The 20,843-nt window shown below is 34.2% G+C and overlaps 2 protein-coding genes and 1 pseudogene across 2 annotated transcripts; 1 reads left to right on the top strand and 2 right to left on the bottom strand.

The window, feature by feature from the left end:
• The first annotated feature begins 469 nt into the window (after positions 1–469).
• On the top strand, positions 470–4,710 carry LOC145638930 (uncharacterized). The gene is made up of 2 exons (XM_081690001.1): positions 470–3,286; positions 3,962–4,710. The coding sequence occupies exons 1-2, from the start codon at positions 688–690 to the stop codon at positions 4,408–4,410; spliced, it is 3,048 nt and encodes a 1,015-aa protein (XP_081546127.1). The 5' UTR covers positions 470–687; the 3' UTR covers positions 4,411–4,710.
• Positions 4,711–12,936: 8,226 nt separating this feature from the next.
• On the bottom strand, positions 12,937–15,252 carry LOC145563662 (xylan glycosyltransferase MUCI21 pseudogene; annotated as a pseudogene).
• An 859-nt stretch (positions 15,253–16,111) lies between these two features.
• Positions 16,112–18,379, bottom strand: LOC145597616 (ATP-dependent 6-phosphofructokinase 2-like). The gene is made up of 2 exons (XM_081654179.1): positions 17,784–18,379; positions 16,112–17,149 (listed from the first exon to the last, which is right to left on the bottom strand). Exons 1-2 carry the CDS (start codon positions 18,341–18,343, stop codon positions 16,294–16,296), a joined length of 1,416 nt encoding a protein of 471 aa, XP_081510305.1. The 5' UTR covers positions 18,344–18,379; the 3' UTR covers positions 16,112–16,293.
• Between the last annotated feature and the right edge of the window lie 2,464 nt (positions 18,380–20,843).

Below are 20,843 nucleotides of genomic sequence, written 5' to 3' on the forward strand. Positions count from 1 at the left end.
AAATAAGGAAGAATAACTTTATCAGTGGCTAGGTCCTGGGTAAAGGGATGGGGGAGGGCAAGAAAGGAGGGTTACTAGAAGAAGGGGAAAGGAAGGGAAAGTCTTTGGAAAGGGGAAAGGGAAAACTTCCGAAAATATTGGTCATAGAGGTCAAACTAAAAATAAACCTTTACATGCAGAAAATGATCATATAGGTTCAACGAAAGTAAATAATTTCTATAAGTTTGAATAATTTAAAAATAATACAGGGTAAAAACTTAGCATTATCTAATGCGAATAGTTTAAAGTTGAGATTATTTTTTCTAATTTTTCTTTTAATTATATGTCCCTTGATAAAAAAACTTTTAGGTAAGAAGCAAAATATGCATGCTCCATGTGGGTAGAAGGCATAGTGAGAAAATTACAAACAACCCCAACTAAACGACAAACAAACAACCCCAAAACCGAAATAAAATAAAAAATCACCCTCCCAAAATTTTTTTTCAAAATCCAAAAAAAGCAACAGAAATTGGAATTACTCACTTAAAAACCCCACTTCTACTTCTAGCTCCATCTCCCTCCCTTCCTCCTCCTACCTCACTCTCTCTCTCTCTCTCTCACTACCTGCAAATCCCCCCTTCTTCTTCCGCCATTAAAATCAACCGACAATAACTCCAACCGCAACAACAACAGCCCAGAAATAAAATAATGCGAACCCTTCTTCTTCTTCTCTTCCTTCTTCTTCACTTCCACTTTCATTTCATCAATGGCAAAACATTACCAGAACACAAAGCTTTACTGGGTATTAAATCCGCCATTTCAGACGACCCTCAAGCTGCCCTCTCCTCCTGGAACACCACTACCCACCACTGTACTTGGCCATTCATCACTTGCTCTTCCACCTCAACCCACCATTCCACCGTCGTTTCTCTCAACCTTTCTGGGTTAAACCTCACCGGAATCCTCTCCCCTGACGTCGGGTTCTTAACCAACCTTCAAAACCTCACTGTAGCATCTAACGCCTTCTCCGGCCCTATTCCGCCGTCTGTCTCCCTCCTCACTGAACTCCGGTATCTTAACTTATCCAACAATATCTTCAATGAAACCTTCCCTTCTTCTCTCTCTTCCCTAAAAAAGCTCAATGTTCTCGATGTGTACAACAACAATCTCACCGGACCTTTGCCTTTGTCCGCCGTTGAGATGTCGGAGCTCCGGCATCTTCACTTGGGTGGTAACTACTTTTCCGGCGAGATTCCGCCAGAGTACGGCCAATGGGAGAAGCTTGAGTACCTTGCAGTTTCCGGCAACGAGCTTGAAGGGAAAATACCGCCGGAAATCGGTAACTTAACCTCGTTAAAAGAGCTTTACATTGGGTACTTTAATGCTTACTCCGGTGGGGTTCCACCCGAGATCGGAAACTTGACGGAGTTGGTTCGATTTGACGGTGCTAACTGTGGGTTATCCGGCGAACTTCCGGCGGAGCTGGGAAGACTCCAGAAACTTGATACTTTGTTTCTTCAGGTGAATACTCTTTCTGGGTCACTCCCAACTGAGTTGGGATCCTTAAATAGCTTGAAATCCATGGATTTGTCGAACAATCTGTTTTCCGGTGAGATCCCTGTTTCTTTCTCTCTGTTGAAGAATCTAACTCTGTTGAATCTGTTTCGGAACAAATTGCACGGGGCCGTGCCAGATTTTATCGGAGATTTACCGGAGTTGGAGGTTCTCCAACTATGGGAAAACAATTTTACAGGAAGTATCCCAGAAAAGTTGGGTACTAATGGTAAATTACAGCTTCTAGATCTTTCTTCTAACAAGCTTACTGGTAGTTTACCCCCAAATTTATGCAGAGGAGAGCAATTACAAACCCTAATTACATTGGGTAATTTCTTACTTGGTCCGATTCCTGAGAGTTTGGGTAGTTGTAGCTCATTGACCCGGGTTAGAATGGGTGAAAATTTCTTAAACGGGTCAATTCCAAAGGGTTTGTTTGGTCTTCCTAAGTTAACCCAAGTTGAGTTGCAGGATAATCTTCTTACCGGAGGTTTCCCTGAGACGGGGAGTTCAGTAGCAGCGAGTCTCGGTCAAATTTCGATATCCAATAATCAGCTTACCGGGAAGTTACCGGCTAGTATCGGTAACTTTTCTGGTGTTCAGAAGTTATTGCTTGATGGGAATAAGTTTAGTGGGAGTATTCCACCGGAGATTGGGAATTTACAACAGCTTTCTAAAATTGATTTTAGTAGTAATAGGTTTTCCGGTGAAATTCCGGCTGAGATTAGTAAGTGTAAGCTGCTAACATTCGTCGATCTTAGTCGGAATCAGCTCATTGGCGAGATTCCGAAGGAGATTACTGGTATGAGGATATTGAATTACTTAAATATTTCGAGAAATCGTTTGAGTGGCAGTATTCCTGGTTCAATTTCTAGTATGCAAAGTTTGACATCAGTTGATTTTTCATTTAATAATTTCACTGGTTTAGTACCTGAAACTGGGCAGTTTAGCTACTTTAATTATACTTCGTTTTTGGGTAATCCTGATTTATGTGGACCTTATTTGGGTCCTTGCAAAAATGGGGTTGTTGGTTCTTCACACCAAGGTCATGGTAAAGGCTTATCTGCTTCATTGAAGCTGCTCTTGGTCATTGGCCTTCTGTTGTGTTCGATTATCTTTGCAATTGCTGCGATCATCAAGGCTCGTTCTCTTAAGAAAGCGAGCGAGTCTAGAGCATGGAAGCTGACCGCCTTCCAGCGGTTAGACTTCACGGCAGATGATGTTTTGGACTGCTTGAAGGAAGATAACATTATTGGGAAAGGTGGTGCTGGAATTGTTTACAAAGGAAATATGCCGAATGGTGATCAAGTTGCTGTTAAGAGACTTCCTGCAATGAGTAGGGGTTCATCTCATGATCATGGTTTTAATGCTGAGATTCAGACTCTAGGGAAGATTAGACATAGGCACATTGTTAGATTACTAGGGTTCTGCTCGAACCATGAGACTAATCTGTTGGTGTATGAGTACATGCCTAATGGAAGCTTAGGTGAGGTGATACATGGTAAGAAAGGCGGTCATTTGCATTGGGATACAAGGTATAAGATCGCAATCGAGGCAGCCAAAGGGCTTTGCTATCTCCATCATGATTGCTCGCCATTGATTGTTCATCGCGATGTCAAGTCCAACAACATCCTGTTGGATTCAAGTTATGAGGCTCATGTTGCTGATTTTGGGCTTGCTAAGTTCTTGCAAGATTCAGGCACATCAGAATGCATGTCTGCTATTGCTGGCTCCTATGGATACATTGCCCCAGGTATAAATAATTCTAATCTAATCTAATCAACATTTCTTTGCAATTTAGGTAATTAATCTACTTATTATGATGATTATGCTGCCTAAATTTGGCCTTTTTATACTTTTTGGTAGTACTATTTTGTCAAATTACTTGAATTTTTGTGTACCTGATATTTGACTGGTGTAGAAGAATTAAGTTGTTGATTGTGATTCTGTTTGGATGTCTTTCTCAATGCTGGCTTGTTGCTATAGCCTTTTTTTGACTTAAATTTACAAAGGAAATACATTTATGATGCGTTCCCCACTTTACCTAATGGTAGTTCATATCAATTCTGTCGCTTTCGTTATGCTTTAGCACAGTGATCTACTTTGTAACGAAATCCCGAAAATAATCAAACCTTACTTAATACTGTAAATACTACTCCTAGTAATTAGTTTTAGTGGGTCTTGTCAGTGACAATTTGACTAAATAATACGGAGTACAAGATTATCTTTGATAAGCCTCTAAAGTAGTCCACTAATCTTTGATCTTTTCAAAACGGATTCTTAGATTCTCGATATTCCGATATGTACTTGTTATTAGTTATTCAATGAGTTTAATCATTTAAAATTGATTAGCTATAACAACCAAACGAAACAATAGTTTGGCGTATTTTGGTTGCTAATTACTAATGTTTTTTGGTTTATGATGCAGAATATGCCTACACATTGAAGGTTGATGAGAAAAGTGATGTTTACAGCTTCGGAGTGGTTCTCTTGGAACTCATAACTGGTAGGAAGCCAGTTGGTGAATTTGGTGATGGAGTTGATATAGTTCAGTGGGTGAGGAAAATGACTGATGGGAACAAGGAAGGAGTCCTGAAAATCTTGGACCCTAGACTCCCTTCAGTTCCACTCCATGAGGTGATGCACGTATTCTATGTTTCCATGTTGTGTGTTGAAGAACAGGCGGTGGAACGACCCACAATGCGAGAGGTGGTTCAAATACTGTTGGAAATCCCGAAACCACCAGCATCTGCCAAGCAAGGCGACGCCTCTCCCTTGGAATCACCCCAACAAATTACCACAGACGCCACAGATTCTCCTGCAAAGGAAGACCAGCCACCACCTAAATCGCCACCGCCAGATCTTCTTAGTATTTAGTGTGCTCTACCTCCTACACGAGTACTACTACTAGAATTTTCGCTACGTCTCTCGAAGTAATCAGAGTTGAGAGTAGCTAGCTTGATTGTCAGTGTTTTTAGCATGTTTTTTGGGTGGGTAAAGATGATAAAAAGGGGGGTTGGGGAGTGTTAGACTGTTAGAGAGATTGGTTTGTGCTAACTAAGGTCTTAAATGTGTTTGCTTCAATATTTTTCTGGGTTGTACAGTTTTGTATTGGTTCGTTTAGCCATTAAATTAAGATTTCTAAAACATTTGTCTTCAATTTTACTTTTTTTTTTTTTTAATTTTTTTGGCTACTGCTTCCTGGTTTGATCACAATGCTGCTGGTTTATCTGCTGTAACACTGAAGTTTCTGATGCAGAGCGCTTACTGAGTCTGAGTGTAAAAAATGTGCGCAGGAGGAGAGAGAAAATAATGATGGGCCTGTCTCCTTGATTCTAAAGATCGGTCTAATCCTTCAAAGTGGAGTTGTTGGGCACTCCACTAGGCAGCTCAACTGTGTAGGCCAATTGAGCATACAAAATTAATTATACTCACCTATTCATTCACCCGAAATTAATAGTCATATTTTTTTAAAACTATAATACAGATCAACTTAACTACTTGTATGAAGTTACTCTTAATATTTGTTGTACTCTTTTCATCCTTGCTCCAAACATCAAATTTTCAGTGCATGTGAATTTTTTTTCCGGACATCTGAAAATAGTGATTACGAGACATGAGACGAGTACAAGAGACAGTTAAAGAATTAAATAATGTGGAAGAAAAGATAGGTCCTAGAGCTTTAAATAAACTTAGTTGTGAGTACGTATAATGTTAAGTGTAGTAGTGATAGTACCGTAGGACAGTGGCTTGGATTGCTGTGATTATAGAGATTGAGATTCAAGGGCAGTGCGCCAGTGCCTACCCATTACCGAGACAGTGGGGTGCTTGGAAATTAAATAACAACAAATTACTTATAAATTTTTTTTTAAAAAAATAAAATAGAAAAAATGATTGAATAAAGTGGTATGCTTTTATTATTAAAGTCATTTAAAAAAGTAGGACCAGTACTGGGATGGTCAAAAGAAAGGTGTAAATGCCTTGGAGTATGATATCAGTTGCTCCATATTCAAAGTTGGTCGCCCTCTTCTCAACGACAACTATATAGTAATGCTAATAATAAGTGGTAATATTCTTGCTAATTAAACTTTTTTAACCTTTATTGATTCACCCATACCCAAAATCCCAAATCATAGGTAGGGTTTAGTGTTAAAAATACAACACTCCAATAAAATTTGTTTTTAGTTCACCTTAATTTCAATTAAAGGTGTCAAAAACTAACCCGATTCGATCTGACCAAAAAGAACTTGTTATTGGATTACATAGTATAATCTATATGATTATTACAATGTTATATTTTTACTCGGATCGGGTTGGATTTATTTCAAAGTTAAGTCATGCTAAATTATTGTCGCCATAAAATTCGAAATTTGAATTGATTTTTTTCTAGATCAGATCGGATCGTGTTAATTTACAATGTTATGACCTGATTATGAATTGATTGACAATAATCTATGTATAAGCTAATATTTGAAATAAACCAAATTTTAAGTTTCGACTAAATATGAAACTAAACCTATTATATCCTAAATAAACCCGTTTACAACCCTATTGTGACAACTAGAGTCAAATTTTGAACCGAGTAAATGACAAACCCAACCAAAACTAACCGAGTGTTTGGACTCAAACTTCTTTTCTAGTCCACTTTCAACAAACACTTACATTAATTAGAGATTTAAGCTTTGTTAAGCAATAGCTAGTTTATAGTGGTTTCATCAAATTAAAACACTATAGTGGTTAAGATAGTGATTAGCGGTGTAAATGGTTATTAAATTGAAGAAAAAAAAGTTTATACCTAATAAAATCTATAGCTAAACAATTTACCGAACACACATATTTTAATTCTTAATTAGTTATTCATATCTATCAGCTAGTTTACAAGGAAATAGTTATATCTCTACATCTAGGTATGTAGCAACTACGTACTTACACAAGTAACAACTGCTTCTTCAACTATATATTTTGCTTCTTCAACTAATTAAACATATTTTAGAGCTAAGATATCTCTTTTTGCCCCAACATTTCTCAACCAAAGATCACCAAAATTGACTCATCAATAATTAACCTTTAGACTCCCACTCTTCCCTTGATCTTATAGGGTATGAATTGAAGGGTCCTACAAAATTCGATCATTTATAATTAATGTCTAACTACAGTCATTAACAAAATATAAATTCATATTTTGATATAAAATTGAGGAGATTTTATGTCAGTTCAAGGTTAATATATATGGCAAATCTAAATTCAACGTGGTCACCATCGATAAGATTTTTTGTGTTGTTTTAAAGTCTTGGAGGAGTAGGTTGGAGTCCTTTGGCAGACGTAGTTATAGTAAATAAAGCATGCAGTATTAAATAATATTCAAAGTTAACTATTCCATTTATTTTCACTAGCCTACAATTAACTTCGTTGTTGTGCCAATAAGGTAGGTTGTATACTTATACATCAAATATGATACACGCACTATGCCATGATTTTGCTTAATTAACCCTTGTTTTTCGTACCATAAAAATAACAATTATTAATAATTAATGAAAAATGAAATCACGAATCAATAAAAATTACTTCATGTATTAATAAAAGGCAAAAGCTAACGAACGCTCCGCAAGCTTTTGTTAAGATACTTAAAAATTGAAATATCAAATTAAAATAAATATAAATTACACTAATTGACGCGTGATTTTGACATGCATTTGAGAACCCAATAATATCACCTTGATTAGGAAATATTTAAAATGCTTATTCAATGTCCCGATAATAGATTGCATTAGTTTACATCTTTCATTATGTTTGTTAGTTTGTTACATAAACTCTTTTTTTTTTTTTTTCCAATCTTAAAATTAAAGATAAAAGCTTCGTTCATTAAGAATAATAATTCAATCACTTACTTTCACTCAAATATAGCAGTATATTAATTAATTCACTTATTTTCATAGTTTGAGACATCCTTAGCTTTTTTCAGCTTTTTGAAGCAAATCAAACCCTAGATATAAAGCTATATCACGTTATTGAAAGGGAAAGTCAAAAGTTAATAAATCAAGTGAGTGTTTATTAATTCGATAATATTAGCATCATTAGATCTTATTTTTGAATTTGCAAATGATGTAGCTAGTTTTACATGTTTGACTTTTATTAATGATTATAGCATATTAGATAATCTTCTTCAAATAAAACAGAAAAAAAAAAATCCAGGAATGTTGGTCGATCATTCCATTTAATTTGCTGGAGTAGTGCTGGATTGATAAACATTTCTGCCCTCACTAACACGATGTTTATAATTTGCCATCCACGTGACCCACATGTAATAAATGAGTTATAATTTATAAACACGATATTTTTCTTAAGCTACGTTTGGTAGGCAGTAATTAATAGAGGCAATAACAACAATAAATTTTGCTGAGATTTAAATATCTCGCGAATGAAACATGTTACATGTATGGTTCCTATCGTAGACAAGAGTGACAATCAATGAGTATGGGCTCAATCCTCTTTGAAAGTAGGTTAAATAAATAAAACTAATTAGATAAACTAGATTGATCATGAGATTTAATCATGTAGACCAATTAAAGTATGCAACTTTAAAACTAACACTCTGAAGTTACAGCTTAATTCTCCACAAAGAATCAATGCAAATCTTATGTCTTATGCACAAGTTATTTCATGAAATTTTAGAACAATAAAAAACTAACAAATAACATGTATGTTAGAAGTCAAAATTAGTAATCAACCTCTTAATTAGGATTATAATTGACATCATTTTCCGATCCCAAACCATTCTATAATTTTCCAATCATCTCTATGTTGATTCGTGACCCTAAACTAATTAACAAATCCTAGTACCTCCTTGTTGTCCTTTAAACCTCACTAATAACGTTTTCACCTATGTTATGCTAAATAAGCTAGATTATTCACCTAGTCTCATTAATTCAATGATTGAAGAAAATAATTACCATAGGTTATGAAATATATGCGTGAAATGATTATGACTTTTATATTATAAGTCAATGTAACATTTTATACTAGCTACGATTTAATATATTAGTACTCGTACTTAACTAGTTAACTACTTACTAATTCCTATTTTCCAGTCAAAAAGTGTAAGGTGTAACATGTGAAGGCAGAGTAGGTAACAAACTCTGTACTCTATGAAGTAATTTTATCAAAAAAAATGGTCAATTTAACTTTAAAAATATAACTTTTACAATTACTTTTTAATTTTTAAACATATCTTTTGTTTTTTTAAAAAAAAGGGTTATGACAAAGACAAAAGATATTAGGTTTGTTCAATTCAAGTTACTAGGGCTAATTCGATTTTTTTTTGTTGTACTTTTGAATTTAATGTTAATTGTTGGGTTGAAACATTTAATTGTATTGTCAAATTGGTTATGTATAATTCAATACTAATTATAAACCTGTTAAAACCTCTTTGTTGTTCATATATATAAGCTAAGTAGTCCCCCAGAGAATTAATAATCTTTTTATAAGTTTGATGAGTCTTGTTTGTTTTATAATTACGTACCAATTAGTTTGTAGTTTAGTTCTCATAAAACCGATTTAAAATTTTGAAGACAAGCCTAATATTGAACACTAATTTATTACTATGTGTCATGTCATCTCAAACTAAATATCTAACATTTGCATAAGAGATTATATTATGAGAGTTTTATCCTTGGCACGCAAAAATCCCTCCACAATACGTTGTAAAGCTTTGAAACCTAATCTTGTTAGTTGTTACTCAGATCATTAAAGAAGTTGATCTATCGAAAAATGATTGTTTACCCTATAATAAAGAAATTTAGGAGTGATAATCGAGCGAGCTGAGCCAAGACCAAACTCGAACTGTTTAAGCTAGGCTCATTAGACTATCTCGAGATGATTTAATTACAAGCTAAGCTTTGCTAAGTTGAAAATTTCAAGCATGCATTATTGGTATGGTTTTGAAACCGAGAACTTATCCTATTTTACAACTCAAGCTTCTCACAAACATTGTTTAGAATATTACCCTTAGAGTATGTTTACAAGACTTTCGAGCCAAGATTTAATATATGGGCTCTTGGAGATTTCGAATCGAGCCCAAATATTTCAGAATTACTTTGAGCATATTTATTAGATTTTCGAGCCAAGATTTGATGTATGGGCTCATGAAAATTTCGAATATTTCACGAATTAGCTAAGCTCATACATTAACACGTAGAGATTAGAGCAAGCATTTGTAACTTAGTCAAAATGATCGGAAAAAGACATGTCGGGTAATGGATTAATGGTTAAAAAAAGGGAGCCAAGAGGGGTCCTATATCATGTGCAAACCTTTGACAAATCCAATATTAAGTAAAGTGGGGGGCATTGGACAAACTACACAATCAAGGAAAAACCAAAATAATAAAGGCTGTAAAGTGTAACAAAAAATCCAACATATAATCTTTTTTGTAACTAATCTAGTAGGAGTAGAATTTTTCTTTTTCTTATTTTTGTTAATACTTTAATTTTATTTTTGTCTTTAAAAAAAAAAAAAAAAAAAAAAAAAAAAAGCAAAAGCATGGGGCAAGTATTTACATGCATTACAGAAATCATTATCCCACTAGTGATCAATCATGCTATCCATATTCCAATCTATGAATCTCCTCAATTTTCTTCCAATCAAAACAGTCGCATCCTTGGATTCATCATTCATCCCAAACTTCAATTATTATTGTTTATATATACTCTCTCTCTCTCTCTCTCTCTAGTCTCTACAATCTATATATTGTCACTAGTATTAATCCATGAAGAATATGGTCGTGTAACAACAAAAATAAAGGGGTCACACAATATTGTGCTGTCTTTTCATCACTTCCACATAAAATGCCTATAAATTACTGTATGCCCGAAAGTTTAGTATTGATGTCCCTTTAGGTTTAATAGCCAGTAAATTATGATCCATGATAGTAATGAATTTTAAATGGTACCCCGTAATAAAACAACCTATAACAATCTCACTCCATGGAAACACAATCTCATCCTTCAAACTTGTGTTTTCTTTATATTTTTGCTTTACCATTCATTACCACTTGAGAGGTGATTCTAGGTGAAAACGGAAAGAAATTATGAAAAATAGACAATTTGGGGAAAAAACAATTTGGGGTCTTCTTGAGTGATCAGGTGAATAAACATTGATATTTTGTTTCAAATTTACTTTTAAATTCATTCATATTATTGTAATTTATTACTAGTTGCCAATGTAATGGTAATGGATATAAGGGATTGTGAGGCAACAATTTGAAAAATACAAATTGAGACTCCTTTTAAAATATTTTACACTATAACATCAGTTTGAAAATTTTAGTAAATAAAGAAGCAGTTAAAGTTTATACAATACTCGTATATAGATAATATAAAAAGTCAAAATAGTTACACTTATAAAGAAATGACAGAAGATCGATGTGAGTACAAAAACAAATTGATGGAACAATACAACCTTCTTCAAAACAAAAAAAGATGATAATTGTTCACTTATAATTTGAGTATGTTATGGAATTGATGATCATTAAAAAGAGGAAAGAATTTATATTTAGCAAAATGTAATGTAAGGCATGATAACATCGTATAGAAACAAGTGGAGAAGATGCTTAAAAAACATGAATGATGGATGGGAAGTGAAAAGGAAAGACATGTAATGAAATGAAATTTGAAAAGATTGGTCCTTTAATCATGCCATAAAATTCACGGGCTCCTCAATTTCTAACAGAATGTTTACACATTTTCTATCTATATGCTGAAATTATACTGTTTTGTCATTATGATTGGAGACCAAGAAAAAAATTCCTTACTTATATATAGTATTTCATATGCGTTCTCTTTATTAGAGTCACTCCTCATTTCACCATTGCTATAAATTTTGAAAGTAATGCATGCAATAAGGTGAATCAAACAAGAATTAAAATGACTATTTTTTTCCTAACTTATAAAACATCAAACTTAGTTAATTATTTAAAGATCAATCGAAAAGATAATATAAATACGGATATACAAATAAAAGTGTTGCAAGTTAAAAAAAAAAAAAAAAAAAAAAAAAAAGGTAATTTCATCATTGCTATTATTAATATTGTTATCATTAATATTATCCTGACTAGAAAACAGAACATCCCTTTATTTTGTTGGTTATCAAAGATATGACGACCAAAAAACCGAAAGAAAACGTAAAAAAATTGATGGATTGTACAGGGAATCTTGATTTTGTTAGCAATAGCATGCATTAAATTTTGCATGCACGGAAGGGTGTCTCCGTCTTCATATACGTACAATCCTACAACCCTAGCTAAGACACTTGTGAGCCCACTCACTCAATTATTTTGTTGATTCATGAATACCTAAAAGATACATATTCTTGAATCACTGAAACTATTATTCTAGTTTCACGGGGTAGAATCAAGTCTGAGCACCATACGATGGTGGAGTCCATCTTGGTTCGAGTCTCATTATTACGTTTAATACGTCATAGTTGGATATTGTGGTGGATGTTACATACGAAGTATATATTTAGGTAAAAACTTTACATACTTCGTCCATATAATGGGTTTAAATGACTTAGGTCTCATTGTGGACAAGGTTTTTTTTTTTTTTTTTTAACCATCTTATTTATTTCGAGGTTAATGTATTATATCTATGTCAGTATATTAGTGAAGTTTATAATTTAAATCATACAGTTTCAGTACGTATTTCATACACTTTTCTTATAAAAATTAACGCATAATCTCCAACATTGAATTACCTTTAGATAACAATATATTTATATATACTCCATATTACCACAAAAAATGGAAACGAATTTTGGAAAATTATTTGGGGGTTTGGAACATTTTCTATTATACAGCTTAACTTTTGATCCAACAATCTATAATGATCCAAATTCCACAAGACCGTCTTCTAGTAAAGACAAATTGGGCCTCGGTTGCGTACTAGGCAGGTTGTCTTTTGCTTTAATTACTTTTATAAATTTTTTAACTAATCTTTTTCTTTCCTTCTTTTAAAATTCTGTTCAATGTTCACTTAATAAACGTATTTAACAATCCTACTATGAGTATGTACTATAAGTATGCAACTCTGAGCACTTCTGTAAAAAGGATATCAATCACTTAGTTTTCTTATAAAACAATCTCTGATTTTTATGGAGAGTTATATTCTAACCCTTTTTTTTTTTTTTTTTTTTTTTTTTTTTTTTTTTTGTGCTCAGAGAGCCATTAAGGTATGATAAGAACTGATCCTAGATCCCTTAAAACCGAGGGAAAGCTCTAACCACCTGAGTTATCCCCTCACTCTCAAGTGTCTCAACTCTAACCTTTAAAACCTATTGATTCTTGAAGTGGGTCAGGGTGAGTGGGTGACTAGTAGAAAGGAGCAAATGAAAGTAGAAACTTAACCCAAAAAAAAAAAAAAAGACAATTTGATAATTGTTTAAATAAGTATAAGAGATTAAGAGTACAAATATTATTATAATTTGTAAATTTGTACTAGTGCTATCCAACCTTGTTCATGAACCTCTTAGCCTTATTATATGCATACTTCAAGTAGTCCTTAAACCTAATCAAATCTAATTCAACATTTTGCTCCTTCAAATAAACCTTACCTAAATTGGCCCACCAATTTTTGTTAGAGGACATTGGATTTGTAAGAACCGGGTCAGATTTGTTGTATCTATTTACCAAGCTACTCTCCTCAACCCTTATTTTGTACTCCAAATATGTCAAACCCATTTCCTTAGCGGGTTTTCCGAAACACATTTCTGCAACCACATCGATCCCTATGGGTACAACTTGAATGAAAACCGAACCCGGCCGTAGAAACAAGAAATGGGTCAAGGCCGCCCCATGGACCCCCACCATTACATGACTCTCATTTATAAGCCTATGAGCCTCAAACAATGTATTCTCGGGCTTGGGCTCAAATACTATCACATTGAAGCCCATGTTCTCCGCCATGGTCTTCATTTCAACTTGGTTTAAGATCACCCGGCCCACCCCACCGGATCGACTAAGCAAGACCAATTTGGGCCTAGTCATCGGAATTGTAAAATCAGATTGTTGGGCTTTTCCATAGGCCTTATTTAGAAAATAATGAAAATCGAGAATAGTTGTTGGTTTGGGCATTAATCTTGGTTTGATAGTCATGAACCCATGTGAGACAAGGCCCAATGAAACAGACTTAAAACAATGTGTAATAGTCTCATTATCAAGATTAATAATTGGGTAGTTGCTAAATGCACCAAGGAGATCACTATACTTACTAACCCACCAATCACGCGACTTCTCGATCACAAGGACAACATCATGATTGGACAAAGACATCGATCGGACGGTGATGAAGAGGGGAAGAAATCCGTCATTAAAATCATGGAAAAAGTTTCCTGTGTATCCTCCTGCACTGAATACTACTGCTGAAGTGTTGTGTATAACATTGCATTTTGGGCCTTTTGGGCCAGAAATTAAGGTTACCTCCTTTATTTTAGACATTGTAAGGTTCTCCCATTTTCTTGGGTAAGGCCTTATTTTCTGCTTAAATTTTCTTGGGCTAGTTGGCCCAATAGCATAGAAAGTGGAGGAAATTGGATCCAAAACATTTGGACCGTTGATTGAACAAAGATCATAATGATAGTGAGACCGGTCACAGCTGATTTGTGATTCAACTTGAAGGAAGGAATGTTGTGGGTCCCTTTCAGTTGGCTTCTCACTTCTAAGACTTTGATCTACATAAAAAGAGTGTTACAATACTAATAATGCTTTAGATGCTAGTCTCTTGATCCAAAAATATTCTAATAATAAAAAATGGGTTTGATAAACATAACATTAATCCGCTAAATCTATGTTTTAAATTTATTTTTTATAACATGGTATTTATGTAAAGTTGTGTGTAATAATTTTTGAGCCACGTTCGATTTTTTTCAAATTATTGATAATTGAAATATAGAAGTTCTTAGAGATATATATAACACAATATTCAATTATAATAATAATCTTTAAAAAATCTTATAAATAATATTCAAAAGTTTAAACTAACATATGTAATGGAGGTAATATTATTTTCTATAATTTGACTTAGAGTTTTATGATGAGCATTAGAATTTTACTCTCAAAGTCCCCAAAATAGGCCAAAATGAATAGTCTAATTTTACTTGAATAGAAAATGACTTTACTCAAAATATTATATGACTAAAATTGACCTATTATTTATACTCCTAAAGTCGTAAAACCTTCATTAGCAACAAATATGATTTAGACCGGACCTACCTAATGCCAAATTAAGTAAAGTATAGAATTATTACGACATGAATCAAGTTGATTCAAACCAAGCAATTGTTTTGTTACGTGCTTATGTCACCTGAACTCTAAAATCATGTGTAACAACTTCAGTTTTAAGTTGACCCAAAAGTTTAGAAAACATGTAAGAAGTGTTACAAACAACCTTTTTTTTTTTTACAAAAAAAAAAAAAAAACAAAAATCATTTATTACATTGAACAAAAAAAGGAAAAAAATCAAAGAAGGGAAACCATAGCAAAGGAAAGAAATCAAGTGCATACCTTGATTTCTTGCAAATGAAGGCGAATTCAATACGGAAGAGACGTGACTGAATCGGGAAGAAGAGTTGGCATTGAAAAAGTAAAGCACGGAGAATAGGCTAAATGATAGAACCATCGTGAAAGGAATCAACGTTGCATTGCATGAACCAGATGAAAATCGCTTCTTCATCATATAAATTGATGATGAATCAATAAGCTTAATTAGCCTGCGAACGTGATTAAGCTAGCGTTTTCGACAAGTAAAATGTACTAAACCGCTAATCGCTGATAAATTTCGCTATAATTTGTGGATTCGGAGAATGAACAACTGAGGTTTTGAAATTGGGGAGGGGTTTTTAAAATGTTGAGCGTCTCGGGGTTCCTTATTTCTACGATTATTGGATGGTAATTGGTTACAACTTACAAGGAGTATTATGGAGTACTTACAATAAACTTGTAACGTTTTCCTTTTACTTTCATAAAATTTTTTTAATTTTTTTTAAAAAGGGGTAGGGAATGATCCTAATTTGTATTAGCTTGCTCTATGTACTATGTGGACTTATTAATTGGATCGAGATTGGTTTTGAGTGAATTAAGTATTTTTTAAAACATAATTTAATTAAGATCAGAGCCTGTATGTTTCACCTTATTTTAACTTATTCTATAATATATCAAATAAAATAAGTTTAGAATTATTTCACCTTATTTATATTATTATCAAATAAAATAAGTTTAGAATAAATAAGTGAAAAAAAAAAGTTTAAAACAACATAATATGAAGTTTAAGTTTAAATAAGTTCAAAGCTTCAACCATAATATGAATTTAGATGATATAGGAAGTATATAGTTTCAAACAAATTTAAATGTACCGAATAATGTTTAATCCTTTTATTTAGTAGTATAAAGAAAATTGCCCGAATTTTATCCTTTCATCTCTTTCCACTAATTCTCCTTAGTAAATGAAGTTCAAATCTTGATTTTTATGAAAAATCAAATTTGGTTCATCCTATCTATTTATATAACTAAAATAAATTTATATAGTTGTCAATATCAAAACTTACATACTGTATTATTGTGAACTAATCTATCACACTATCGATACAATTAGTCCATTACAACCCTCTCTTTCTGAATAACACTCATGAGATTGAACCTTACATTTTACTTAAAAAAAAACTACAAAACAGTTATTATTTGTCTAACTACTACAAAAGTATATAGGAGCTTCTTTTCAGGCCCTCTGAAAGTCTGGTTGATTCGTGACAGACCGAACCCAAGCCCACTTATGATCCTTGATATTGACCACATTCCTTGTCACAGCCACCTCCTTCACCGGAATGTAAGCATAACATCCGTTCACTCGACCGGCAACAAATCCTGTATACCCTGCCATGGCTCCATGAATCGCCGAGTGTGCCAGCAGTGTGCAATACATGTTATCAGTTGCATTTGCTGGGACCGCGCGCACCATATACGTCGGATCTATATATTTAACAGTAACCAGTTCCCCCGGATGATCTCTTTTCCACCAATTATTAAGTTCCGACTTAAGCCACACCCCCACATCTTTGAACACAGGGTTACCAGACTCATCTCGCTGCTGCTCCTCCTCGGTTCTAGGTATCAACTCCTGTCCTGCACCCTCGGCCACGACGACAACCGCATGCTTGTTTTCTTTCAACCGCCTTTCTAGGAACTCGAATAGTCCACCCTTTCCTTCTAAGAAGAAGTCATTTTCAGGGATTAAGCAGCAGTCCACATCGCGGCTGCTCAAGGTTGCGTGCAGCGCGATGTGGCCCGTGCTTCGTCCCATCAGCTTGACTAACCCAATGCCATTAACCGCGCTCTCGGCCTCTACATGGGCCGCGTTGATTGCTTGCTGAGCGGTTTCCACTGCCGTTTGGAACCCGAATGATTGGTCGATGATTCCGACGTCGTTGTCCACTGTTTTTGGTATTCCGACCACCACTACATTGAGTTTCCGGTGGCAAATCTCCTCGTATATCTTGACTGCGCCACGCATGGTGCCATCTCCTCCAATGATATACACGTGGTTAAACCCGTGATGTTGAATAGAATCAACAATTCTGTAAATTAAATAATAAAGTAAAAATTTAAAGTAATGCATAGACATAAGTACGGTGAGCTTTAATTTAATTCACATCTTAGGGCCTGTTCATATTTACTGAACTGAACTGAAATGATTGGAGCTGAGCTGAGCTGAACTGAACTGATTGGAGCTGAGCTGAGCTGAACTGAAAAGTTAAAATGCATAAAACTGAACTGAGCTGAGCTAAATTGAACTGATTGGAGTTGAACTGAAAATAAGTAAATATGAACAGACCCTTAATTTTTAGGCTTTTGTAAGAATGATAAATCATCATAATGGTTAGTATAAATTATACTCTGTAACACAATCGATTGTACCATGAACACGTACAAGATAAATAGGAAAATATTCAGATACAGAACAAAATACGTGGTAATGTAATCGGTTGTACCGATTGTAAATAAAATAAAAGAACCGACTATAAAGATCAAAACCGGCCCCTAATAGCTTCTAAGGCGGTGCCACCTTGCTTTTATGATACAGCCAATTATAACATGCAAATACAGAGTAAATAGAAAAACTATGGTTAATAAGGAGCTGAGTAAATGGCAATAATAATGATGCAACCAATTGGAACAATAAAAATTGTAATAGTTGTTTGTGAATCTTACCTACAAAGATCGAAACCGCCCCTAGAAGTTTCTAGAGCGGTGCCACCCTGCTTATGCCAATTATGAACCATCTTTGAAGTAAGAAGAACAGGGTCACATGAATAAAATCCCCTGTACCCAGAACATATACCGAATACCTGATGGACGCCATAAAAGTCCGATAAGCCAACAACAAGCTCCCGGATGACAGTATTAAGTCCGGGACATAGACCTCCACATGTAACTATAGCGGCCTTGACATCATCAGGGTCGAAGTAGACCACCTTGGAAGGCCCTGCGCGGTGGTACGCTAGGCCGTAGCCGTGTTGGTTGGTGTCGGAGAGGTCGTACAGGATCTGTTTGAGGAGGATGTCGGAGGATGGAGAGATGTAAAAGCCTTGAGTAGGGTGGTAGTTTGGGTTGTTTTGAAGTGGGTTAGTGACTGTTTTAAGTTGGGAAATTGGTATGTAATCTCTTAGATGAGGTACTTTCTTGAGTTTTATTCCGGATAATGATAGTTTTTCCAATGAAATTATTTCCTCATTCTCTCCGCCTACATCTTTCTTCTTATCCTCTGCCATTTTTCTTTTCTCAAAATTACTAGTAAAGTTTTTGTGTTTCCTATTTATCTGGAAATGGATTTTAGCGGTGCGGCTAATGGAGCATTAAAGTATGTACATGCGTAACTTAAGTCTTCATTAAGATTATTTATTAAGGAGTAACTATATTATGAAAATTGAACTTAAGTCTTCATTAAGATTATTTATTAAGGAGTAACTATATTATGAAAATTGTCAAAAATAAAACACAAGTACTCCTTTTTGTAATACTAGTATGACTTTAGACTTGGAACTTATTTTAAGTCAAAGAAAATATGACTTTAGACTTGAAACTTATTTTTTTTTTATAAAGTGAAGATAAGACACACTATAAATTATACTTTTAGCTATCAAATTATGTTAGGATGATTACTTGATTAGTTTTAAGAACGAATGTACCCGAGTTAGGGCTTGTTCTCTTCGACTTAATTTTAGTTTAGTTTAGCTCTAATAAGCTAAGTTTATTTCATTTTCTAATTTCCTTCTCTCATAAACAATTCATTTCATCTCTATTCAGCTCAGTTCAGTAAATCATAACATGCCCTTATTGTAATTTGTAAATTATAGAATTAGAATAAGGTAGGCATTAAAACTTTATAGAGATATATTTGTGTTTATACGTGCACTTCTTATGACATAAGTGGGTAGACCGTAGACATGGTCAGGACTGAAGCATGCCAAACTACCAGCCCATGCATGTGCTCACAACTAGTTTAGCATATTTTTAACAAAAAATGATAGAGTGAGGGATAGATCAAGTGGTTAGAGCTTCCCTCCCGATTCTAGGAGGTCCCGGGATCGATTCTCACCCCGCCCGTGTGGCTCTCTAAACACCAAAAAAACGAACCCTCGAATATTACTTGGTCTAATCGCACATTTTCTTTTATACTCCCGAAAAACCAGACATGGTATGATCCATGACACTCAAAAGTTTATATACTGTAATATTAATTGATGACCCTATCGTTTGAACTCCCTCAACAATCAAGTTTGGATTCACCCCTACATAATCTGAACTATAGTCATCAAGATTATAATGGGATCATTAGAGTAACCCTACTTAGCCTATTGTAAAAAAATTTGCGCTTATTAAAGAGTAACTAATTGTACTGTATAAAATAATAATCCTAAAAGAATTTCTCACTTTTTTTTTTACAGTAAATACCTTGACATAACTTAATGTTTCTAAATTATACGAGGTACTCGGTATGTAGTATCAGTTAATTTATCCAAGTACTCTAATACTAACCTTTCAACACTGAAATATGTTGCAAATTCTGACTTGCCAAAATTCATTAGGCTTTCTTTTTTGCATTAATAAAACAAAAATTGTAGTAATTAAAAATATGGAAGAAGGGCCTTTTCTAATAGACTGAAATCAGCTGAACTGAACTGAAATGAACTGAGCTAAACTGAACTGAACTGAATATTTTATAAGAGAAGGAAATTAGGAGCTGAACTGAACTGAACTGAGCTGAGTTAAACTGAACAAACTGAACTGAAAATAAATGTATGAGAACAGACCCGAAGGAGCGATTAACTTATGATGATATTATAGTGCATGTGAAGAATGGACAAGCAAGTGTATTGTGAAAGTGGCATGGGGTTAAAATGCAAACACATGTAAGTTGTTGGGGAGAGAAAGGAGGAGGAAACAAGTGGAATATAGAAGGTGATAATACCCAAAAATAACTAATACGAGTACAACAACATTGCATGAATGTTAGAGCAAATCACATGCTACTCATTTACATGCTAATTACATCCCCCTTTTTCTGTTAAATTAGATGTTGTGTAACTGCCGAATCTCTTCTTTCTTGTCGGTTTTCACCTTTCGACATTTTCCACAACTCACGCCACTTCTTAAGTTGATTAGATTTGTTAAATTGAGTAATTAATCTACATTTATATTAAGGGCCTGTTCATATTTACTGAACTGAGCTGAACTGAACTGAACTGATTGGAGCTGAACTGAACTGAACTGAACTGAACTAAGCTGAAATGAATATTTTATGAGAGAGGGAAATTAAGAGCTGAACTGAACTGAACTGATTGGAGCTGAACTGAACTGAACTGAACTGAAAATAAGTAAATATGAACAGGCCCTAAGTCTTACTACTCTTATACAAGTGCTAATTAATCTTTTGCCTTTCAATTTTACTCCGACACTTTAATCAGTTTAATAATATGATTACTAGAAACTCATTGGAGCAATGAATCTTAATGTATCTCTATCAACAAGGATTGTAAAAGTAGTATCTTACCAAGCTGTTAGCTTGTAATAATTTAAGAGACTTAGCTTGTGGGATATTAATGTACTAGTTTCAAGCTAAGGCTATGTACTCGTAATTAATATGGTTTAACCAGGCATAGTCAATTAGTCATATCCAATCGAGTGTACATAAAACATGAAAATTAAGGATAATTAGGTTTGATAAATTAAGTTAATGTGAAGAACATACCCTAACTTAGATCAACCCTT

Source organism: Chenopodium album, chromosome 1 (genome assembly GCF_948465745.1).
Source record: "Chenopodium album chromosome 1, dcCheAlbu1.1, whole genome shotgun sequence".
NCBI lineage: Eukaryota > Viridiplantae > Streptophyta > Magnoliopsida > Caryophyllales > Amaranthaceae > Chenopodium > Chenopodium album.